Source organism: Oryzias latipes, chromosome 4 (assembly GCF_002234675.1).
Source record: "Oryzias latipes chromosome 4, ASM223467v1".
Lineage (NCBI taxonomy): Eukaryota > Metazoa > Chordata > Actinopteri > Beloniformes > Adrianichthyidae > Oryzias > Oryzias latipes.
This window is the reverse complement of record NC_019862.2, coordinates 6,395,145-6,421,139: the sequence shown is the minus strand read 5'-3', so window position 1 is coordinate 6,421,139 and position 25,995 is coordinate 6,395,145. Positions and strand designations below refer to the sequence as shown.

Here is a 25,995-nt window from a genome sequence, read left to right as displayed (position 1 = left end):
ACAGGCAGACAGAGCAGCAAACAGCAACATGATCCGAGTGTTCCTCAGCTCCACAATCACAGGTCAGAGCAGCTGGTTTCCAAGTGTAAACATGAGAGCTTTCAGTCCGATGGTTGTGGCTGACTCTGCTGTACACTCCACTGTGTCATTCTGGATCTGTCATCACAGCTAAATATCTGTGATCTTTGGTGTTTTTTTTCTGAAGATATTGTTATTTTTCTTGAAAAAGAATTTGATTGCAGCAGAATTAAGGCGTATTTGATCTGTTAATAAATCAGAGCAGCTGCAGTTGTTGAAGATCAGTTGGGAGTATAATTTCTATTCCACCTTACCTCGAAGTCCTTGGAGCTTTAGAAAGGCAGTTTGAACTGATCAGAGCTCGGTGAATTCTCCTGATGTGAGTTTTAGTCTGAAACAATAGGATCTTGTTTTGCCGCAGCATTTTCAGAACCTGTTCAAACCAGAGCTTTTTGGTCTGAATCAGAGTTGGTCTGCGAAAGACTGGCATCCTGTCCAGGATGTTCACAGCCTTCTCCCACGAGTGGCTGGGATAGGCTCTGGGAGCCCCGTGACCCCAAAAGGGAACAAACAGATTTAGAATGAATGAATGAAAGAATCAGAGTTGGTTTCCTCTGAAGATTCTCTTTGTTTAGCCTTATTTGATCTTCTTGGTTTCCTTTTGTGTTCACCTAACCCTTGTGCTATCCTAATGGGGTCAAGATGACCATTGACGTGTTCTCCCTACCATGACAAAGGTGGATACAGGTGAAGAGGATTTCATGTAATCCATGGACACCAGTGAAGATCACAAATAATTGAAGAAAAAAGGTTCAGCGCACTGTCTAGTGGGTCTAAATGACCCAACTCTCAATGTTAAAGTACCTAGGATAGCACAAGGGTTAAACTCCCTAAGAACAAGTGTTCACTTGCAGATGAACCCTAGTGTGGTTCTCTTCAGTCTGAATGCATGTCGACTTTCCAGCATTTCTCTTCCCAGGCAGAACTTGTTTTGGACACCACCGCCCTCAAATAGGCATCTGTGGGAACTGCATGACTTTGCAAGCAGTCCACTCTGAAACTTGCACTGTGAGAACAAAATAAACCAAATGAAGACGTGATCATTTATGGCATTCTACATGCTGAAATTATCAGGAGACACAGCATAAGCTGTTATAGTTACGGAGACGATACTCAACTATATTGTCGTGTCTCCTGATGACATGGATGATCTTTTTAACTGGATTTTAGATGGATTTTCTTTACAAAGATGGATGGGAGAGAACTTTATATAGCTCCAAAGATAAAACAGAAGTTTCAGTCATTGGACCTCAAGCTGAGAGAGAGAGAGAAAGAGGATCCAAAGTTTTTCTGTCAAACAAAAGTGTGAATGTGTGTGACAAAGTTAGAAACTTTGGAGCGATTTTAGATGCAGATCTTAGTTTTGAAGAACATACAAACCAACTTACTGTTACCGACGGCGGATCTTCCTTAAGGGAAAAGACGGTACTAAGACTGCTTCCTTTTTTTTTTTTTTTTTTTTTTTTTTTTTCTTTTTTTTACCTTGTCCTGTCCAACAGCTGGGCAAACAGATGAGAGCTGAGGGCCTCTTGTGTTGGACATATTTTACTTTAACAAGAGGGGTTATTAATCTTCAGACAAACCAAAGGTATGTCTGAATAAACCCCTTTTGTAATTGAGGCCAAACTTTATTAATTTCAAACATGTTTGAAGATCTTTGGTGTTGGACCGGACGGAAAAGGAAAGAGGGGAAGAAGAGAGAGGGACGTTAGAAAGAGGGGGGGAAGGAGGGTGATAGTAGGAGGGGAAGGGGGATAAGACCATGAAGCAGCATAGAGCAACAAGTTTACTGGTTGTTAATCACCATGGTAAGGCTCAAATGCAGTACAAAAAGGGCGGAGCCTGTCCACACACACACCCAAGTGTCAAACACACCTGCTAGTTGCAAAAATGTCCATCTGTCGACATGTACACAAAACAGATAGTGCTCACACGCATACTTATGCCTTAAAACCAACTAGTGTGAAACATTTCAGTCATTCAGTCACGCAAACCGCCAGTGCAAAGGTGAGCCAACACCCGTGCTCAGGTGAGTGCTCATGTTCTTCTAATATGGATGGTGGAATGTGTAAAGAAGGAAGGAGAGCGCCCAGCCATCCCCACCCCAAGACCCCACCGCAGCAGCAGCGGCAGCCGGAATCCCCCCCACGCCACACGGAAACCGGCAGGGAACAACCGCCGCCCGGGCGACCAAGCCCGCCACCCAGGCCAGGGCCAGCAGGACCGCCGCAAGGCCCCCCAGAGCCAGAGAGCAGGGGGGCACAGAGGGAAAGAGAGGGCCGCCCCAGCCCAACCAGGAGAACAGCCCCCCCGCCGCGCCGGGAGAGCCCAACGCAGGGCCCCACCGGAGAGGGACGCCCACAGCCCCAGATGAGCACCCCACCACCACCCAGGAGTTCCGGGCATCCCCCCGCCCCAACCCCAGGTACGAGCCAGGACCCCCCAAGGGAGACCCGCCCCGCACTCCAGGCAGCCATCCGCCCGGCCCACGGTTGGTCCAGGGAGGAGCAAGGCAGGGGCCCGCCGCCCCCGCCCAGGAGGGGGGAACCCCGGGGAAAAAAGAGGGCCCACAAGGGGTGTTGTAAATATGGCCCGACCAGGCTCGGCCACAGTTGGAAGTTAGGCGGGGCCCAGCGCTCAGGAGCAAGGACCAGAACCCACCCCCCAGGGACACCAACACCCCCGGCTCAGATGTAATGTGAACCCCCCCACCGCGCGGAGAGAGCACCGCCGGGCCCAGGAAGCCGGCACCCCGGGGACACGGCCGCCGCTGCAAAGGGGCCCGCACCCCCCACCAGGGAAGAGGCAGGGGACAGATGGTCCTAGGTCCCACCTTCCTTGCAAAATGTGTGTGCGTATATGTGTGTTTAAGAGGGTGTGTGTGTGCATGTGTGTGTGTTTATGTTGGGATGTATATATTGAGGGGGGAGGGGTGTGTGTACTAAGGGGGGTGCAGTTAAAATTGGCGGGTAGGGCACTAAGGGGACATCTCCTGATTACTCACAGTGATGTCCCCGCACCCTCCCCACCAAGGGGCCCTAAATGTCTAAGGTGCGGTTAAAATTGGCGGGTAGGGTGCTAGGAGGACATCTGCTGCTTGCTGGCAGTGATGTCCAAGCACCCCCCCTACCAAGGGCCCTACATGTCTAAGGTGCAAATAAAACCGAAAGAGGGGGGGCCCACTCCATACGGCAACCATAGGAGGGGGGGCCACTGCCTAGTAAACCCCCCCCCCCCAAGGCTCATCGCAGGCTAATCCCCCCACCCCCTCACCCTATTATGAGGTTATATGAGGAAGGGGGTAAGTTGGGGACAGCTGGTAGACTGTCCCCCGGTGGTCAAACAGCTGTCCCCCGCCCCCCCCCCCAGCAAGGGGGCCAGGCCCACCCAGCCCAGGGGCCCCACCCCCGGAGGCGCCGACACCCCAGGCCCAGCACCACCCACCCCACACAGAGGGAGAGGAGCCAGAAAGCGCCAGCCCCCCCCGGAGCAAGCCCAGGCCCCCACCCCCAAACGCCGGCCCTAGAAGAGCTCTGGTCAGGCCTCGACGGGACCGAGGCAGCCAACCGGCCGGGGAAACCGCCGATGGCCTCAGCGGAGACCCCGACCTGTCAACCCCCCCTGCCCCGTACCAATAGTGCCCCCCCCCCCCTCCCCCAGAATGCCCCCCCACAGGACAGGGCCGACAAGACCCCCCACCCCACCCCACCCCAGACCCCGCAGCCGAAGCGGATGACACCCAGAGCGCCCGGGGGCCCCAAGAGGGTTGTCCCGTCCCGCCCCAGAGCCAGGGAAGGGCTGATCCCAGCCCCAGGCGTAGATGGGAAGCCCATCCAGTGCCGCTGGGCCCCCCCCCCCGAGCAGCGCCCCCCGCCAACCCCCCCCAGCACAGGCAAAGGGACCACCCCCCCAAGCCAAACCAGAACACCACCCCCCCCCCCCCCCCCCACCACGCACCCCCACACCCAAGCCCAGAGGACCACGCAGCGCCCCAGCCCGCCCCACCCCGGCGCCGGACCCGACCCCCCGACCAACGGAGCCCCCACCACCCCCCGCCAGGCACCGGAGGCCCCGGCCCCCACCCCAGCCCACGGCAGAAGGGCAAGGAGCAGCGACGACCAGGCCCCCCCATCCCCTAAGTCATGGAGTCAGCTATGGGAGACCAGAGAGACCGAATTCTTTCAAAGTTACTTGAACCTTGGGCTGACATTTTTTCCAAGCTGATCTGATCAAGCAGCAGATTTCTGTGTTGACTTATATTTATATTTTTCTTGCTTTTCCAATTTGTTAAAATAGTTTTTTTAGCAATGCAAAGAGTTATGAAAATGATAGAGCCTAATCCTCCTTCTACATCGATGGCACTCATGTCACCAAGCACACAAAGTGACGGTGAAGCTGTGATTGAAACCTTAAGCCAGACTGATAAATCGGCACATACCTGCTGCCAGAGAGCCTGGACAGGCGTGCAGAACCACAGTGCATGCATGTAATTGTCGGGTAGATTACTGTCACAGTGCTGACAAATGTCTGAGTTGCTGAGACCCATCTTGAACATCCTCTGTCCAGTGTAGTAAATTCTGTGAAGGGTTTTAAAATGGATTAGCTGCAGATTTGGACTTTTTGTCAGTTTAAAGGTGTTTAGACAAAGTTCTGACCAAAAGCTTTCATCTGTGCTGATGCTCAAATCCGCATCCCATTTTGTTGTCGGAAGTGAAATGTTATTATCTAAATTACATAAAAGTTTGTATATTTTGGAGAGAGTTTTATTCATTGAGAAATTGATCAGAGTGGTAACTACATCTGGTAGCTTTAAATCGTTGTCTCTGTATTTAAATTTTTTAGTAATACTTGATTTAAGTTGCTGATATTCCAAGAAGTTATTTATTCCATGTTTGTCTTGAAGTTCCTGGGGAGTTATGAATCTTCTATCAATAATTACGTGCTCTAGTTGTTTTATGCCCCCTGCTTGCCAAGCTGGGAAGTGGATAATTTTTTTGTTTATGAGGATGTCTGGGTTGTTCCAGATGGGTGTCATTTTGCACGGTTGAATTGATGATTTTGATATTTTGAGAAATTCCCACCAGGCTGTTAAAGTGGCGTTTATATTAATAGTTTTGAAACAATCCTGTTTTTTAACTGTTTGGCTAATAAATGGAAGATCTGACAGGTTGATCTTTCCACATAACGCCTGTTCCAAGTCTAACCATGAGTTGGTTTCTGGATTATTTTTTAACCATTTTAAGATGTATTGTAATCTATTTGCAAGAAAGTATTTGTGGAAATTAGGTAATTCTAATCCTCCACAGCTTTTTGCAGATTTTAAAGTTTTTAGACTAATTCTTGCAGGTTTATTGTTCCATAAAAAGCTTGATATGGATGAGTCTAATGTTTTGAACCATTTTAGTGGCGGTTGTGTGGGAATCATTGAAAAGAGATAATTAACTTTGGGTAAGATTTTCATTTTTACCGTGGCTACCTTGCCCATAAGGGACAGAGGCAGGTTGGTCCAGCGTGTTAGATCGTCCTGTATGTTTTTCAGTAATGGGGTGTAGTTTAGCTGCACCAGTTCTGATAGTTTGGGGGAAAAATTGATACCTAGATATTTGATATTTCCTGATTTAACTGGTATTGTGAGTCTTTGCTCCGCATTATTGTTCAGTGGTAATAAAACAGACTTATTCCAATTAATGGAATAGTCTGATATAGAGGAGAATTCATTAATGATTGTTGCCGTTTCATTTACAGAATGTAAATTACTTAAAAACAGTAATATGTCATCTGCATAGAGACTAATTTTATGATGGCTGTGTTTAGTTTTGATTCCTTTAATGCTTTCATTCTGTCTTATTGCTGCAGCTAAAGGCTCAATGAATATAGCAAAAAGAGAAGGAGAGAGTGGGCAGCCCTGTCTGGTTCCTTTTCCGAGAAAAAACCTGTTTGAAGTCTGTTTATTAGTTCTAACTGATGCATTGGGGTTGTGATATAATATTTTGATCCATTTGATGAATGCTTCTCCAAAACCAAACTTATGGAGGGCGGCAATAAGGAACTTCCAGTTTACTCTGTCAAAAGCTTTTTCAGCATCCAGTGATAGTATGGACATTTCCTGGTTGTTAATGGTGGCAAAATCTATTATATTAACAAGTCTTCGGAGATTGTCATCCGAGTGTCTGCCTTTGATAAATCCAGTTTGGTCGAAGTCAATTATGTGAGGAGTGATTTTTTCTATTCTCTGTGCTAGTGCTTTGCAGATAATTTTTACGTCTGCATTGATTAGAGAAATAGGGCGGTAGCTTGAAGGACTATTGGGATCTTTGTCTGGTTTTAGAAGAAGAATTATGTTGGCTGAGTTCATGTTAGGTGGCATTGATTGGCTTTCATTGATAGATGTGACCGTTTCATAAAACGTTGGTGCCAGCTGTTCCCAGAATTCTTTATAAAACTCAGCAGGAAAGCCGTCAGGCCCTGGTGCTTTACCATTAGGCATAAGTAACAGAGCTTCATGAAGTTCAGACAACGAGAACGGAGAGTCTAAGTTTGTTATTTGATCCTCATTTAACCTGGGTAGGTTTACATTATTAAGAAATGAGTCAATACTTTGCTCTGACGGATTGATCTGTGGTGTGTACAAGTTTTTATAAAAGTTTTCAAATGCGTTATTAATTTTGACCGGGTCATGAGTGATATTTCCTGTTTGGTCCGTAATAGAGGTGATTGATGATTTTTCTCTATTAATTTTAAGCTGATTAGCCAGAAATTTGCCAGATTTATTAGAGTTTTCAAATCTTTCAAGTCGTAGCCTTTGTATTTGAAATTGTGTTTGTTTATTAATGATGTCATTTAACTGCAGCTTTAAATTTTTCAGATCTCCCAGAATGTGTTCCTGTGCAGAAGCAGCATAAGCAGTCTCCAGGGTTTGGATTTTATTTTCTAATTCTAATAAATCTGCTTTCTCTTTGCGTTTTTTGTGCGTTGAATAAGAAATGATTTTCCCTCTCATGACTGCCTTTGCCGTTTCCCACAGAATGTACGGTGAGATGTCTGGTGTATTGTTGAATTCTAGGAAGGTTGCCCATTCTTTTTTAAAGAATTCAAGAAATTCCTGGTCTTTTAACAGAGACGTATTAAACCTCCAGGTCGTACATGAGGGTGTGGATTTTTCCCTGGAAATATTTACAGAGACTGGTGCATGATCACTGATAATAATCGGATGAATGTTGGAACTTTTAATTTCTTTTAAAAGAGAGTTACTGATTAATAAATAGTCTAAACGGGAGTGTGAGCGGTGAACTGGAGAAAAAAAGGTGAACCCTTTAGTGCTTGGATGACATGAGCGCCACGCGTCGCAGAGACCCAGATCATTCATGTACTGCTTTAGAATACTTGCAGACCTCCATGTGCGCTGGGCTGCTGCTGTGCTGAGTCTGTCAAGTTCAGGGTCCAGAACCAGATTGACGTCTCCTCCTATAATGATTGTGGAGTCAGAGTGAACTGAGAGTGAGGTGAAGAATCTGTGAAAGAAGGAAGAGTCGTCAACATTTGGACCATAGATGCTGGCTATGCAATAGTCCTTATTCTGAATGGATATATTAATAATTACAAATCTACCTTCTGGGTCAGTAACTGTATCCTTATGAGTAAATGTAACATTTTTATTAATCAAAACAGCAACTCCTCTTTGCTTGGAGTTATAACTAGAAGAATATATGACTGGAAATTTTGAGCTGCACAGGAGGTCCTGAGATTGTGTACATAAATGGGTCTCCTGCAGTAGAGCTATATCTGCTTTAAGATCATCCAGGTGAGATAACACTTTCAATCTCTTTGGCCCAGAGCCAAGCCCACGCACATTCCAGCTAACAATGTTAAGACTGTTCATAACTGCTCTGACCAAGAGAATGTAAGGCTAAATAGAGTGTGTGCCGGTCCATGTGCGCGTGCCCGCTGATCGATGAAGAAACACTGTGCGTTTGTGTGCGTGCGCGTTTCCTGACTGTGTGAGCTGCATGTTGCATGTGTCCTATGTGGGCTTATGTGAGGTGTTTGCGGGATGTCCGCGAGTGTGTGCTGGTTCGCGTGTGCTTGCCCGTGTGCGCGCTTGTCTGCGCGCGCGTGCCCTTCCGTGCATAAATAGAAACCAACTTACCGGGGGACGTGTTACCTTTGGATAATTTACATATGAGGAGGGGGGGAGAGAGGGGAAACTAAAAAGAAGAAAGAGGTAAAGAAAAACAGAAAGAAACAAACATAACAGGAAAAACAACAGAAACATGAGAGGGGAGAAAACTTAAACTGCTTCAGCGAGATGGAGGTGTGGATGATTGATGAGCCGGTTTCATTCATTCAACACGTTTAGCCGCTGTTTTTTCGGATGTCAGATCTTCAGCAAAGCCAGGGGGTGATCTCCGGGTCTCGGAAGAGCCTTCCATCTACAAAGAGTTTATCCACAGAAACCACGGCTCTAGACCCGTTGGCAAGGTGTTTTTTCCTCAGAGGAAAAAGGATCTTTCGGCGCCGCAGGATCTCAACCGGAAACTGGTCATTGACACTAAAATGTGTCCCCCTCAGTTCCCGGCCGCGACCCTTCACCATCTCCTTTTGCTTGTAGTTGTCAAACTTGGCTACAATCGGTCGCGGACGCTGGTTGTCGGACCTTCTTCCTCCGAGCCGGTGCACCCTCTGGAACGCGATCTTCTGCACCTCCTCCTTGGGGAGTTTCAGGTGGGCTTCCATGAAGCGTTTCACCGTCGCCTCCGGGTCTTCTCCTGCCTCCTCTGGAACCCCCGCGATCACCAGATTGTCCCTCATGCTCCTCGACTGAAGATCCAGGAGGGTTTCCTTGATCGAACGGTTCTCCTCAGAAAGGCGAGCGGTGTCACTGCTCAGGGTTTTGACACTTTCTCTGAGGGCCTGATTCTCCGCTGCGAGCTCCTGCACCTGCTGCTGGCTGAACTCCAGAGACTCTCGCAGGCCTTGGAACTCTCTATGGAGGATCTCCAACAGATTCAAGCGGCCGTCAAGGCTGGAGAGCTTTTTATCAATGGAATCTAAAGCGTCACTGATTCCACTGCCTGGAGAGGAGGCAGCTCCGGGAGAACTTTCTGGTCGGACGCGTTTGGAGGAAGGAGTAGTGGTGTTGGTCTTCCCCATAACGACGGTATTGTAGCAGCCGTCTAAATAATTCTCCAGGTCCTCCAGGCTGTCAAAAGGCTTATTCAACTTTTACAGATGTTAGTTTACCAGCTTAATTGATATGGCAGTAAAATGATATAATAATGAAATGTTTGTTCTGCTACTTACGCACCGCCAAGCTGAGTTGCCACTCCGGTCTCGTTGAGTCTCGCGATACTACAGCATCTCTCTCCTCCGTGTGAAGCAGCTGCAGCTCAGATCAGAGATTCTGCTTCTTCCTCTTCAGTAGCCCTTTATAGTCCAAGCCCCACTCACGCAGTGGTTTGAGTTTAGCATCCAAGTTCGTGGAAACTGCCGTCATCCAGCTCAGTTCCTCTCATCCAGCTCAGTTCCACTAAGACTGCTTTCTAACATCTATGCCAGTGGTCCCCAAGCCTCAAGCTACAGACCAGTACTGGGCCGTTGGCCACTCGGTATTGGGCCAGAGACAGAAAAAAAAAATGCATATGCTAACTCAGATTATTTCCATTTTAATTTATCTTCTGATACTGAAGGAAGTTTTATTTTGGAAAACTACATGATTGTGTTCACCACATCTGTCTGTCTTGACACGTCATATGACTTAGAAAGTTGCAGATATGATGGATACATGTTTGAAGTTATATAAAGAAAAGTTTAACAATGATTGTGTCATTTTATTTTTGCTTTATTTATCCATCACACCTTAAAAATCGAACACGGCTGAAGCTATGTCCGATTGCTTGCATGAACTTTGACGTTAAAGGCAAAATCTTCATCACAAAGTCCAAGTTTGAACCAGCAGCAAACATTTGACAGAGAATGAAAACGATTAAACCAAATAAAGTTCCTGAATTGTACAAACTTGTTAAAAGGACATTTATGAATTTTTCTCCAGCAAAGGTGAAATATTCAGGCATCTGTTAAGAAGCCTTAACACAGAAAATCTTCCTCTGTGTTAAAAAAAACAGATTTATGTAAAAACAAAGTATGATTAATATTTTTGCCCTGAAAGATTATCTGAGACTTGGGTTGAGTTATCCGGGTTGTAATGGTGTTATATCAAAATAACTTTAATGTTTTTGTTTTTTTATTGTTATTTACAAATCAGAAACAACTTATACAAATCAACATCTTTGTTTCAATAAATCTTTGTCACATGAAAAAAAAATCTACTAACTTTTATGCTATTACGGAGCCCGTGTCCTGACATTAAAAAACTAAAATATATCTCGTTCCCACAGATTTATATCTTGTTCACACGAAATAATATTCCATTCCCACAAAATAATATTCCGTTCCCACGAAATACTATTTCGTTCCCTCGAAATAATTAATTTCTGCGAACGAAGTAATTATTTCGTGCGAACGGATTAATTATTCACGTCATAAGTCATTCATAAACACGCATATGCTCTCCGTCCGGCTGCAAAAGCCGCTTTGAGCGGTAACTGAGTCTCTGTGACCCACATTCGTTCAAGAAAGGAAAAATAAAAACAACAATGATCAATTATTGTCTCAATAAATATAAGAAAAATATCATAAGATTTAGGATACCTAGGCTTGCTGCTTTGCCATACGATACACCGGACATAGCTCCTAGCTCCGCCGCGGACCTCTTTTGCTTGTCATGCCTGCTTTCGGGCTGCTGGCTTGCCGGTAGACAGACAGCCAACTGATATTGAAGTTTAGGGTCGAATAGGAATAATAATACTCAGGACTTGTCTTTTATTAACATACTCTTTAGCAGTCGCTTTACATTCGAAGGCTGGTAGGCTACATGCTAACTAGCTCATAATTATCCTGTTATTCACGTCATAATGTGAGCAATAGTTGAATTTACAGCAGATACCTTCCCATTTCTGTCTGTGTGTCTCATTACATTGCAATGAAGACACGGTGGAAGTTTAGAGATCAAAATAAAAGCATCATACTCTTTAGCAGTCACTTTACATCCGAAGGCTAGTAGGCTACATGCTACCTATCCCATCATGCATCACGACCAGCCAATCATTTGTCTTGTTGTTACACTACAGTTATACAGACACAGTGATTGGTCGAGATGCATTATGGGGAAAACTGTTCCTTCAATCAGATTTGCTTGTTTGACTCCAGTTTTCTGCTCTGTTATCAGATATGATCAGCGAGAGGAAAGCCCTGCTGGAGAAAGCTTTTCCAGAAGTCCTGCTCTTCTGTCGGGGTCTGGGACTGGTCTTTGAGGTCAGCTTGATCTGAACACACTAATGCAATGTGAAACTTTCACTGCTGATGCATTCCTACATTACTTTAATCACTTTTCCGTCAATGTAGAGAAATCAGAATGACTAGCAACTTAACCAGAAGAAGGTGTTTGACTTCTACTCCATCAGAACATTCTTTGGTCCAGATGTGTAGCAAATAAAGATCTCACATTTTTAAATTTGTCTTTCAGACTTTTCTCAAACAGCAGACATCCTTAATGCCATGTTTCAGGTTGAATCACAAAACAGGAGGTTATACTTCAATCTGACTTTTTCTGTGAACACTCCCAAATACCTCTTCATTGATCAGTGAGGTCACTTCCTGTCCAGGTGGTGGATTTGCACTGGGGCATAGGCAATTACCCATTTGGAGACCACGAAGCCTGCGAGATCTCTCTTCAGGAGATAAAGATGTGCAAAAGGCTTTCAGCTGGACCAAATTTCATTGTGAGTCTGTGGTTATGTTCAAGACAACCCATGACGTCTCTGCTGACAGACTGTCACTGTCCATTACAGTCCGTTACAAGGCATTAGAGACTATTGCTGACTGTTACAGATGAATACTGGCTGTTATAGTCCATTACTAACTGTTACTGACTGCACCTGACTGTTGCTTACTGTCACTGACTATTGCAGATGACTACTGGCTGTTATAGTCCATTACTAACTGTTACTGACTGTTACAGATGGACACTGGATGTTATAGTCCATTACTAACTGTTACTGACTACACCTGACTGTTACTAACTGTTACTGACTGTTACAGAGTTACTGGCAGTTATAGATGAACTGGTCAATTACAAACCTTTATTGATTATAACGCTGTTACAGACTCTCACATTTGTTACCAATTGTTAATGACCGTTACAGACTGCTACAGATTACTACTGTCTTACTAACTGTTACTGGCTGTTGCAGACATATACTGGCTGTTCTAGACCGTAACCGATAATTACAAACAGCTACTGGACATTTATGGACTGTTATTGACTGTAGAGTGTAACAGACTGTTACTGATTGTAAATGACCATTACAGGGTTCTACTGACTGTTACAGACTATAACAGAATAAGACTGTTACAGACCATTCCTGTCTGTTACAGATGCCTGAAGCCTGATACAGATTTTTTACATGACATTACCAACCGTGTTTGGCTTGCACTGAGTTAAAACCCTTCAGTGGCAAGCATTTAGATCCAAATTTTGATGTATAAATGCAAGTATCCTAATTTTAAAATTCTAGTTCCTCTTTCTTCTTTTCCTTATTATTATTATTTTGTATCTGGTCTGGGCTCTATAGGCATTACTGGGGAACAGGTACGGCCACCGAGCTCTTCCTCGACTTATTTCAGAAAAACAATTTGAAGTGTATTTGTCCAAACTCTCCCAAACCCCTGAGGGCATCAAGCAACTGCGGCTGTGGTTCCGAAAGGACACAAATGCTGTCCCACCCACCTATGTCCTGCAGCCAATTACAGCTCACTTCCCTTACTACTGTGATCTTCGACCTGAAAGTGAGCAGCAGCACAACCAGGATGTTGATTCCTGGCGTTTCACTGAGACTCAGTTGCTGCAACTTCTCCGTTCGGCTGCATCAGAAGCTGAAGCTGAAGGAGAAATCACAGCCGAGCAGAAACAGAGCTTCTACACTTCAGGTAAGTGAGACAACCCCCCAACCCAGAACCCCTTCCCTTGTTGTCCCTTACTCAAACATGAGCGTCTCTCCTTCCTTTTCATAGTCACAGCGCAAGAGTTGGAACAGGGTTTATGGATTGGAGACCACCCTCCGAATGCACTGCTGTTCCTCAGAGAGAATCCCAAACAGAAGAAACAGAAGGGGAAGGAATGGCCCAAACGGCTCGCCAAATTCATGGATGCCACTGCCAACATGCTGCTGGACCCTGAGTCTCAGAAACTCCTGGCAGAACTAAAGTCACAGCTGTATGCTACCTCACAAAAGACCACCAACCTTCACTGTGTGGAGCTCAGCAGAGGAATCATTGACCCAAAGCGCAAAGAGCATGCTCAGTACCTGGACAGTCTGTGCCAACAGTTCATCTCTCAGATGAAAGCTAGGATCGAAGCGGTGGTGAGTTTAAGGACAACAGAAAGTCAAAAGAAGATATTGGGGAATGTTGAGGAGGACGAGGACAAATTATCTTTGGTGCTTGAAGAGGCAAAGCAGCACACCACCATGACAGCTGAACTATGTGAAGGTCTGCATGGTAGAGAGGGAATTCTGGGAAAGATCTGCCTTGCGATGTGGGAGTCTGGCCAAAAATGCCACAGCCCACTTGTGGTTCATGGAGCTGCAGGGATGGGGAAGACGGCTTTGCTTTGCAAAGTAGTCCGAGAGATGCAACGGGTCCTGGAGACCAGGGTGGTGCTGGTGATCAGGTTTCTAGCAGCACATCATCCCCAGAGACCTGCCCTGGACCAAGTCCTTCACAGTATTTGCCTGCAGGTGAGCTCCGCTTGTGGTTTGGTTCCACCCACACCCATGACAGCAGGTAGTCCTACAGAGCTGCAGAAGTTCTTTAGGAACATCCTGGAGGAGGCCTCTCAGCAGGGTTATACTCTGCTCATTGTCTTGGATGCTTTGGAGCAGCTTGCAGAACAGCATCACAGCCACAAGCTGCACTGGATACCTACCAACCTGCCACCCAAAGTCCACCTACTGGTCTCCATGGATACCTGCAGTGAGGCATTTGTGAACATGCGGCTGAAAACAGACTCTCTGGAGAATTTCTTTGAGGTAGAGCGTTTGTCTCGAGATGAGGGTGAACGTATCATGGAGTCACACCTGCGAGCATCACAGCGAACACTGACTGCTGAGCAGAAAGACGTGGCGCTGCAGAGCTTTACTCTAACCGGCTGTCCACTTCACCTGAAGCTGATCCTGTCTGCTGTCCAAAATTGGACATCCTTCACCCCGCTGACTGAGCAGCTGCTGGGCAACAACACAGAGGAAGTGATGTCACAGCTGCTGCACAGACTGGAGCACAAACACAGGAAGGAGCTTGTGGGCGGAGCTTTGGGATATATTGCTTTAGCAAGGTGAGGTATGCAGGAGCAATTCTTGACTGAGCATGTGTGAGTTTGTAAGTTGTGAAACTGTGCTGATGCCATCCTCAGTTCATCAGCTGTGTCACTTCACAGAGACGGCCTGCTGGAAGCCGAACTTTACGATGTTATGTCTTTGGATGATGATGTCATCAGTGAGGTATACAGGTACACCCATCCCCCCACTCCTTCACTAATTAGGTTGCCACCCCTCCTCTGGGCCCGGCTCAAACGGGATCTCAAGGACCACCTGGAGGAACGTTGGACCAATGGAGTTGCTGTTATCGCCTTTAACCACAGGTACATAACCAAAAAAAGCTTTGGGCCAATCTAGGCCTTCATTATCAACACTCAAATCAAATCAGTATCTGAATTAACTGAGTTTGCAGAATGAGAAGAGTTTCCAGCAAAAAAAAGTATAGCTGAAACTCAGAAATAAACAGAAAGAAAAAAACAAATGTGTGCTTTTTCTAATTTGAAAACCTAAAGATTAAAAGTCATCAATGTCATTTTCTATTTAGGATGGAGTATTAACTTCAGTAACTGTTTAGTTCGTCTTTAGAGATATAACAGAATGTCATCTGCGTAACGACAAAACCATAGTTTGACCTCAAACCCATCTGGCCGGAATCTGTTTCTCCATTGAATCAAAATATGTAAATGGAACTTTAAGTATATGCCTGACAATTTTTCATCTGTTCGGTAATGATCTGATGCATCTCATTAGATGTCTTTCAGAGGTGGTTTTAGGCCACTATCTGACATCAGAAAGACAGGGTAGATGCCACAAGATTCTTGGGGAGTACTTTCTCGGTCGATGGTCGGGAAAGCTCAAGCCGGTGGCGCTGCCAGGTCTATCCCTGCTGCTGTCTGACAGAAAGGTACCAATGATTTAATCATTTGCCTTAGACTCAAAGGCTTAGAGCATGAAAACAGCTGAAAATCTGTGGTTGGATCACATGTTTATATTAGATTAGCAGCTCATTGGCTCATTTAATGTCTTCTGTGGTTTTCTGGACATTAACTTTGTCACCAGATGCTGCAAGCTGAAAACTGAAGAGTAAAGTAGTGTGAAAGCTAGACAAAATTTAAATGTCTTCCAAAATTAAGAACAGCTAAGTCAGACTGAATGGTTTTTTACTTTGATAGAATCTATCTGGATGAATGAGAATCTACAGACTTTATAACTGACATCAGAGTGTGTCTTAGAGAAGAAAATGTGAAAACATTTCTTATAGGAATGCTACATTGTGCTTGATTATGTGTTGACAAAGGTCCCGCCCCAGCCATTGTGGTTTGCTCCTGGACTGGCTAACATAAGGAAGCTTCAAGCGTTGCCCCATCACCTGCTGCACGCTGGCCTATGGGAGGAGCTACGACAGGAAGTCATAAGTATGTCTTATCTTTGCTATGGTGTAGAGGTATAGTGGTCGACCTCTGATTGGAAGATCACAGATTCGGTTCTCCCTCTGCCTGCCCATGTGTCAAAGTGTCCTTGAGTAAGACACTAAACCCCTGTGTGACCCTTGTGCTATCCTAGGCATTTTAACATTGGGAGTTGGGTCATATAGACCCTCTAGACAATGCGCTGAACCTTTTTTCTTCAATGATTTGTGATCTTCACTGGTGTCCATGGATTACATGAAATCTTTCCACCTTTATCCACCTTTGTCATGGTAGGGAGAACACGTCAATGTAAGGGTGGGGTCATCTAAGATAGCACAAGGGTTAACACTAAACACTAGACCCAATTTATTCCAGTCCTCACCTTTGGTTATGAGCTCTGGGTCATGACCGAAAGAACAACGTCCCGAATACAAGCGGTTGAAATTGGGTTCCTCCATAGGGTGGCTGGGCGCTCCCTTAGCCCTTGTGCTATCCTAGACACTTTAACGTTGGGAGTTGGGTCATCTAGACCCACTAGACAGTGCGCTGAACCTTTTTTCTTCAATGATTTGTGATCTTCACTGGTGTCCATGGATTTTATGAAATCTTTCCACCTTTATCCACCTTTGACATGGTAGGAAGAACTCGTCAATGTAAGGGCGGGGTCATCTAAGATAGCACAAAGGTTAACTCGTCCATATTACTACATGGACTAATTACTCATTCAAGTTTGAGTCTCTGGTGTCCTACGCGTCTGCAGGCAGCGCTGAATGGCTGTTCTGCAAGACCAGTGTGTGCGGTGTCTCCAGTGTGATCCACGACCTGGACCAGTGCTCCCAGTACATGGACTGCACAGAAACGGGCCTAATCAGAGACGCTCTGGTCTTGATAAAGCCGGGTCTGGACTTCCTGGACGGTCGTGTTGGTGGGTATGGTTCAGCTGTTCCATCCTGCTGGTTTTCGACCTGATATGACCCCTCACAGCTCACTCTTGTGCCTGTGTGGACAGGCATGTCTCTGTTTTATGGCGAGCTATTGGCCCGACTCTCCGCCCTGTCCGCAGTTTTCCCCTCTCTGGTTGGTCGGCTCTGCAGCCAGATCAACGACTGGTTCCTGACGTGTGCAGAGCCGGTTCTCATCCCAAAATGCAGTTTCCTGCAGCAACCAGGGGGGGCGCTGCAGCACACTCTGAACACTCGAAATGCAGGTAAGATACCATGATGGTTGGTCCCCGCTTGATCCTATTCTTCAGGGACTGCATTGTTACGGATGGCTGATTGTGTTTTTGGTCAGAATGGGTCCACAATGATGCATTCTGGGAGGAAAAGAGGCAGACAATCTTCTTCTCTAACTGCAAAGTCCTGATCTGTTTCTGTGAGTTTAGTTAAAGCAGTTTAGGGGGAGCCCCCTTCAAATGTGACATATTTTTGGTTTTATAGCCTGTTTTAGGAGATAAAAAAAGTTTTCCTTTTCATCTTTTTACCTTTTAATTCATGTATTTATAAATGTTACAGTAACTAAAGGAAACATTTAGTTAGCAGGATAAATATATAATTTAAAGTTAACAATTTGTTCTATAAATATATATTTACTTTACAAATTAAATGTTTAGTTGATGTTTAGTAGGCTGCATGGTAAAGAGGCAAGAAGACCCCGGTTCAGGTCCCGGCTGGGGGACCTGAACATCAATGGGGGACCTTTCTGTGTGGATCTTGCATGTTCTCCTCGTGCATGCATGGGTTTTCTCAGGGTAAACTGGCTTCCTTCCAAAAAACATGTTTCATGGGTTAATCGGTTACTCCAAATTGGGCATAGGTGTGAGTGTGAGAGTGAATGGGTGTGTGATTGTGACCCTGCGATAGAGTGGGAACCTGTCCAAGGTGTCCCCTGCCTTCGCCCATAAGTAGCCGGGATAGACTGCGGCAGCCCCTGTGACCCCGAAAGGGACTAAACGGAATAGAAAATGAATAAGTGAATGTTTAGTTCGTATACCAAACATTTATAAAATAAACATTTAGTTTGGAAAAGTCCGATCTAAATATCTATTTTCCAAACTAAACGTGGAAGCATCTATATACTACAGTTTGACTGTGTAACTTCACAAATGGCATCCAGTATGTAACCTTAAACTGATGTTCTGCAGTCAGAACATGGTTTGGACTGAACCCTGACTCCGTTTCAGGGGGTGTCAGACAGAGACTGAGAGGTGGGGGGCCTCTCTGCAAAGACTTGTTACACTGAAGGCTTTCAGAAGCAGAATAAGTGCTGAAGTCTGCAGAACCTGCGCTGAACCTAAGGTTCAGTGTCTGGTCCAGCTTGGTCACAGTTTTGCTGGAGCCTATCCCAACCTCTGATGGGTGATGGTGAGGTTCTCCCTGAACAGATTGCTAGTCTCTTGCAGGGCCACACGCTCACATTCACACCTAGGAGCAATTTAGAATAATTAATTAACCTGGACAGTATGTTTTTGGACTGTGGGAGAAAACTGGAGTCCCTGGAGGAAATGCACACATGCATGAGAAGAACATGCAAAGAACACACAAAGAACCTAGCGGAAATTTAAACTAGGGTCTTCTCACTGTGAGGCACGAGTGCTAACCACTATACCACTGTCCAATTGATAATAATCTTTATTCTGCACATCCTGGGACCAGAGCAGGTTTGTCAGCAAATACTTTCAGGTTACAGCAGAGATGCTGCGGCGAGCTGGGAGCCAGTATGTCTATAGACTGGATTTCTTTTTTTTTTTTTTAACTTGTCCTGTCCAACAGCTAGGCAAACAGATGAGAGCTGAGGGCCTCTTGTGTTGGACATATTTTATTCTAACAAGAGGGGTTATTCATCTTCAGACAAACCAAAGGTATGTCTGAATAAACCCCTTTTGTAATTGAGGCCAAACTTTATTAATTTCAATCATGTTTGAAAATCTTTGGTGTTGGACCGGACGGAAAAGGAAAGAGGGGAACAAGAGAGAGGGACGTTAGAGAGAGGGGGGGGTAGGAGGGTGATAATAGGAGGGGAAGGGGGGTAAGACCATGAAGCAGCATAGAGCAGACAGGTTTACTGGTTGTTTATCGTTACGGTACGGTTCAAATGTAGTACAAAAAGGGCGGGGCCTGTTCACACACACTCAAATATTATCAACACACCTGCTAGCCGCAGAAATGTCCACATGTCAACATGCACACAAAACAGATAGTGTTCACGAACGCATACCTATGCCTTTAAACCAACTAGTGTGAAATCTTTCATTCATTCAATCATGCAAACTATTAGTGCAAAGGTGAGCTAACACCTGTGCTCAGGTGAGTGTTTATGTTCTTCTAAAATGGATGGTGGAATGTGAAAAGAAGGAGGAGGAGCGCCCAGCCACCCCCACACCCATACCCCCGCCGCAGCGGGGGTATGGGTGCCTGGCCAGTATAGACTGGATTTCTAAAGTCCTCATCTCCTGCAGGACAGCAGGGGATGAGGACAGCTCTCACAGCCGTTGGTGCTGCCATCAGCTCTAAAAGTTTATTTCAGTTTCTGGCTTCAGATTTGCTAAAACGCATCTTTAGGGGTAGTTTTGTCGCCGTGTTGCAGGCGTGCTCTGTGTGGACGCCAGCACTGCTCTGCAGATGCTGGCTGCAGGGGCAGAAGACGGGGGGGTGACGGTTTGGAGCCTCGAGGACCAGCAGCTGCTGCACGACCTGCTGGGACACTCAGGTCAGACGGACGTGCCTCAAAACACTCCAGGACTCCCTTTTGGGGGGGGGGGGGGGGGGGGGGGGGGGCACGCATGCAGCTCAGCAGTTCTAGTTTAGTAGTTTAGGTGGGTTAACCAGAGTTAACCAGCATGAAGAAAAACTTAATTAAAACACTGCCCCCAAGTGGCAAACACGTCAACATGCAGATTAATTTGAAGTCCCACTCCAATGAAAACAGTAGTTTTTGTGTTAACATGCATTTGTAGCATTTTTCTGATGATGGAAGACATGTTTAAACATAGTTAAGCCTAAAATTCTATTTCTGAGAGGAACAGACAAAAAATTACCATATAAAAAACAGCATATTTGTAGAAAATACACTGGGCGGACCACAAGCTCCCCTCTCTGCTCCGTTCTAGGTTGGGGAAGGGGTCTGCTCTGCGCCAATAGTCCCACCCAATGAGATATAAAGGCTAGAGTCGCTACGCTAGCTTGTTGCGTATGCAAAGTTAGATGCTGTATTGGATAGGTCTAGATTCCAGCTCACTGTTGAATGAAGAAGGATGTGACTTTTCACACGTAAATTATTACTGTCAACTAATTAAGGAGAGATTCTATAAAACATTTTAAGAAGATCTGAGTGAGTTTACTCTCAGAAAAGTGAATGTTTAGGCTGATCTTGTAGTCTACTGAAAGTCAATGGTAGCATTAGACTTGGCACTATTTCCACGTTTTCTGGCTGGACCACCAATCTTTTTGTTTTGTGTTTTTGTGGTTTTTTGTTTTTTGATCCACTGAGTTGAAGCATAATACTAAGACCGGGTCATGTCTCCCTCAACGGTACGTTGCGACCGGATCGACAAGCTCTGCATTACAGCGAATGCCGCCCGGACCTCCCCGCACCAGGGCCGTCTACTGCAGTGCTCACTATGCCCTCATTCCCGTCCGTCCGCAGGGCCCCCCCAGACTGTCGCAACTGTCGACTGGGTTGCACTGTTCTCAGGCCGCTTCGACCGTCCGCATACAATGGGTGCTAGCGGAGTGTAAATCTTAGTATGTGTGAACTAATACCACGGCCTGGGTCTTCTTTTTGTGATGATCGGAGTTTTTTTCCTTTTGAAATCAAACCTAAATGAAGCATTCCACGGTCATTTCCCCGTCTGCTAAAGTAATGTGCTAATGTGCTATCACTTTTTATATGTCTTGAACTTTGGCAACAGGCTAGCGTGGCGTCTTTAGCAGAATACCTCATTGGTCCCGCCCACAACTAAGAGGGGAATTTCTAATGAACTCCTGCTGCTCTGCAGAAACTATGTCACAGAAAACAACACAGATTTTTTTTATTTTGGCAAAAACGACATTATCTTAATTAAAAGAGCACTTGGAATGCTTTTACAACAGATCAAAAGAGGATGGGAGTGGGATTTAAAGTAAAAAGTAACAAGTCTTTTTCTAGATGCATTAAATAAATAAAAAAACAATAATTCTTCTTTGATGTCCAGCTGCAGTTCTGACAGTGAAGCTCGAGCACAGCGCCCCCTCCTGCCTTTCCGTGGCCGCTGACGGCTCTCTGAGGAGGTGGAGCCTGAAAAACGGCCAACAGCTGCTCTGCATCCAGGAGGCGGCTCCTCCAGACTCCCCGCCCTCATCAGTTCACCTGCATCTGTCAGAGGAGCTGCTGTTTGTTTACACCAAGACACAGGTGCGTTGTGGGAGGAGCCTGTTTCAGTCATGACCAGCAGCAGCTGCAGATGGACAGTCCAGGCTTCAGCAGCATCCATGATTCTCAGCTTTCTCTGTAGAAAGGAGTGTCAGCTTTCAGAGCTGACAGCTGCGGGTTCCTTGCAGGTGAAGGTGTGGGGGCTGGATGGAGCCGAGCTCCAGCCCTTCAGCAGCCGAGAAGACGCCTCTGTGGTCCTGGGGATTCTGGGAGAATCTGTGGTGTTCCTGTGTGACAAAAGCTGGGTCCACATTTCTCATCCCGTTGACAGAACTCGGAGCACGAAGACTCGGCTGGAGGACTCGGAGAGAAGGGTGACTGTGGTGACGTCTGTGACGTCCCCCAGGCGGGGGAAAGTGTTAGTGGTCTCTGAGGAGGGTTTCCTCTATCAGGTGGGTCAGTGGGGTCACCTGCAGAGATCTGACAAACAGAAACATGAAACAGAAACTTCACTTACTTTTCTAAATAAATGAGATAAAAATAAAGTTCTGTTGGTGAATTCAAAAATGAAACAATAAATGATGAGCGATCCCGTCTTGGAAAGTGTTTCGTGTTTTTGCAGATCTGCAGGAGCAACAAACTCTCAGCCGCTGAGTTTCCTCTGCGACCATCTTTGATTTTCATTTCAGAGGATGAAATGATTCTGGTGACAGGTAACTAAACACAACTAACCCACAAAACGTTCAAAATCACAACTAAATGCTACTTAACGCAACTAAACACGAACAAAAAACTGAACGCAACCAAACACACAACTAAACTCAACTCTACTGAACTAAACCCAAACAAACACAACTAAATGCGAACAAACAGCAAAACTGAGCAGTACGGTGGCCCACAAGTGTCACAACACAACACTTTTGATTTTTCTCCTGCTCTGTCTGAGAGCTGTCAGTCTGTCAGCTGCTTCCTTCTGCGTGTTTTTGTTACTGTGACGCACTTTGAAGGCTCACTGTCCCTCAATAACCCAAGAGGGGAAAAGAAAAAGAAAAAGAAAAATTTAACTTTTATTATTATTATTGTCACCATGAAAATAAGAAAAATATCTGTTCAGTAAAGTTTGAAAGATCTTCACAGATTCAGACATCCGGCCAAAATAACTATAATAATAATAAACTACAACAAACACAAACCACAATAATAAATGTTGTGATGATTTGTAGTGTGTTATTTTGTGTTGTGATGCAAAAACTGAACCAATTTTAAGAAAATGCAAACAAACACAAAAAAACTGAACTTAACACAACTAAAGGCAAAAACACAAAACTACACAGAAAAAAGACAACTAAACTCAACTGAACTGAGCCAAATGGAAACAAACACAGCTAGACTCAACTAAACGCAAACAAATACAACTAAATACAACTAACCACAAATAATCGGCAAAAAACATGGAAACTCAACTTTATTTAAACAAACACAACAAAACTTTCTTTTACCTCTGATAACAGGAACACAGGTGACCAGTGACTGAAATCTGCAACACAATCTAAAAAAAGAAGTTTTTGTTCTGACACAAAAGCTGATGATCTTTTACATGTAAATAAACAAACTCAACATAACCAGTTCATAAACATCAAACAAGTGATTGAAATAATAATTTTCACACTAAAGAAATCTCTGTGCGTCTGTGACAAGATATAAAATCTCTGCCCCCCTCCCCACCGTGACTAAACCATTCAGAAATCTTTTTCCAGATTTTAAACCCAGCTTTCCATCTGCGTCTCTGCAGGCTGCGAGCGCACTTTGAGCCTCTTCAGCATCGATACCAACCTGGCAGATCCAATCCTGGAGCTGCAGCACGACGCCGCTGTCCTGTCCGCCTGCGTGTCCAATGACAGCCAGCGGCTCGTCTCCGGAGCTGCAGACCAGCTAATCAGAGTGAGGAGCACCCATCTTTCCCTCAAAGCTCCTCTATATTCAGTATGGAAGCTTTGCAGGGACATAACATTGGTCCTTCTCTGCAGGTCTGGTCGGTGACCACAGGGGCGCTGCTAGACTGCCTCTGTGGTTCGGACGCTCCAGTTACCTCACTGCTGTTCTTCAGAGACCTTGTTGTTTCTGCATCATCCAGCAAGTCTCCAATACATCTGTGGAATCTGAAGTATGACCCCAGACTCAAGCCCCCCGCCCACATTCCTGCTGGCTCCGCCCATGCGGCCCTCAGCAGCGATGGGAACCAGATCTTCTACGTGCACCATCAGAGCGAGAGAGAAGTCATGAGCTGGAACGGTCAAACAGGTCAGAGATGAAAGCGGTGTTTTCTCTGCAGCTTCAGTTGTGGCTCAGTTTGGATCGGAACAGTTTGAAATGACCTGGTTCAACGACAAAAAAGAATCTACACAGAAACCGGACAGGTTTTAGGTCAAGGGAGTTTCAGCGTTTGTCTAAAAGATCCGCCATGTGATGTTTACTTGTCTCAGGGGTAAAACAGAGGAACAGCAGTTTTTTCAATTCATCAAAATTTGACTTTAAGAGGACAACACACACACACACACACACACACACACACACACACACACACACACACAAAACACCTGCATGCTTACAGTACAAATGAGGACACCCGTGCATTTAATTCCGTCTATGTCCTCCTCCTCTTTGGATTTTTTTCTACTACTACATTTTATAAAGTCAAAGTCCTCCAGTTCTTCTCTGTGGGTAGAACCTCTGATGGAAACAACAAAAAATCGGATTCTTTAAAACCTTCAATAGCTGAGCTTAGGACAACTGCAGCTCTCTTCCCTCCAGGGGGCGCTGCTCTACGCAAGTGTCAGTTTGTGCCCAAACTCCCTCACTGCTCACTACTCAGTGCACTTTTATGGACAATCACCATGATAGAGTTTGAACCCTCTAGAGGAGAATGCTGGTCTAAAAGCTTCTATCAACAGAGAGAAGGATGCAGAGAATCCAGATCCCAGCAAACTTTAATGTTGAAGTTTGAAGTTGAGACTTACAAGACACAACAATTCAGTGTGGGTGCTCTACAAAGAAACGCACAAAATAATATTGATATTCGACACCAAAAATCAAATAACTTAATAATCATTGAAATTATTAAAATTATTTTTTTAATGAATTCCGTGTTGTTTTACTACGTTATGGTCCTGCTTAAATTCAGGCCTGGTACTGCCTCAAACCCAGTATGTGTGTGTCTGTGTGAGTCTGTGTGAGTCAGTGTGAGGCTGTGTGTGTCTGTGTGTGTCTGTGTGAGTCAGTGTGAGGCTGTGTGTGTCTGTGTGAGTCAGTGTGAGGCTGTGTGTGTCTGTGTGAGTCAGTGTGAGTCAGTGTTAGGCTGTGTGTGTCTGTGTGAGTCAGTGTGAGTCAGTGTGAGGCTGTGTGTGTCTGTGTGAGTCAGTGTTAGGCTGTGTGTGTCTGTGTGAATCTGTGTGAGTCAGTGTGAGGCTGTGTGTGTCTGTGTGAGTCTTTGTGAGTCAGTGTGAATCTGTGCGAGTCTGTGTGAATCTGTGTGAGTCAGTGTGAATCTGTGTGAGTCAGTGTGAATCTGTGTGAGTCTGTGTGTGTCTGTGTGAGGTTATGTGAGTATGTGTGAGTCTGTGTTTGTGTTACAGATGCACTGAGGAAGAGTGTGGAACATCCTGAGCAGGAGCCCTACGATCTAGAATTAGCCTACAGCACTAATTTGTTTGTATCATTGTCCGTCGTTGGGGCGCCCCTTGGGGCCCCTCGATGACATCACAAAGTTTGGTCCGACAAACAGACGATGGTTTTCTCTGTGACTGACAGACAAAATCCAGGGGCAGTTCCTTGTTTTTTTTGGTGGATTCTGAGGGCATTCGGTTCTTTCATCATCTGTTTCTCTACTGAGTTTCTCTCTAATGTAGAACTAAATGGCAGCAATCCCCCCTCCAACAGGTTCTCTGGTGGAGCGTCTGGCCGTCTCTGCAGAGGTTTCCTGTCTGGAGCTGGCTCAGCACAAACGTCTGCTCCTCTGCGGTTTAACCAGTGGCACTGTCCTCATCTACCCGCTGAGCCTCCCCCAGGAAACGCTCTGCACCCCCCCCCCAGAGAGCCTGTCGGGGGTGCTCTGCCTGGCCGTGAGCCCCCAGGAGAAGAACCTGGCGGTGGCTTACGAGGATTCAGTGTGTCTGTTCGAGATGGCCACCAGGGACAGCTTCCCCACGGTGGAGGGGCCCCTGAAGAGGTTCCCCCTGTCGCTCCTCCATGCCCCCCTCTCCTGCATGGCCCTGCTGCCCAACCGGAGGCTGCTGTATGGGACCAGCTGTGGGAGCGTGGTGCTGAATGGTTTTGGCGGCGGCGTTTCTGAACTACAGCCTCATGGGAGCAAAGTGACTTGTGTGACGGCCAGCAACTGGGGGTCCCACGCTCTGGTGGGCTCCCAGGACGGCGTGCAGAGGCTGTGGGCCCTGAACCCACCATCTCTGGACCACACCATGGAGCACAAGGTGAGTGGGGGTCTGATTGGAGATTGAATGAGATGACAACACACTGTTAGAAATGTTCAGAGGCTCTGCTCTGCCATCATGTCAGGGTTTCTTCTTCCACGGCGTGATCTCTGCCGCCTTCTCTGAGAGCGACCAGTTCGTCTTCACTGGATCTGAAGACAGAACCATTAAAATTTGGGACGTGGCATCAGGTAAGCAGATGGACTGATTAAAGGTTGGAAAATGCTCTTTTTTTGGTCCAAA

At 45.8% G+C, this 25,995-nt stretch overlaps 1 protein-coding gene across 1 annotated transcript; it reads left to right on the top strand.

Moving 5' to 3' along the window:
* The first annotated feature begins 11,364 nt into the window (after nucleotides 1–11,364).
* Nucleotides 11,365–25,994, top strand: nwd1 (NACHT and WD repeat domain containing 1). Its single transcript, XM_023953856.1, has 15 exons — nucleotides 11,365–11,448; nucleotides 12,768–13,122; nucleotides 13,207–14,524; nucleotides 14,603–14,830; nucleotides 15,258–15,411; nucleotides 15,805–15,922; nucleotides 16,617–16,835; nucleotides 16,926–17,123; nucleotides 19,502–19,624; nucleotides 21,108–21,307; nucleotides 21,454–21,717; nucleotides 21,888–21,978; nucleotides 23,058–23,206; nucleotides 23,293–23,566; nucleotides 25,184–25,994. The coding sequence occupies exons 1-15, from the start codon at nucleotides 11,365–11,367 to the stop codon at nucleotides 25,777–25,779; spliced, it is 4,371 nt and encodes a 1,456-aa protein (XP_023809624.1). The 3' UTR covers nucleotides 25,780–25,994.
* Nucleotide 25,995: the final 1 nt, after the last annotated feature.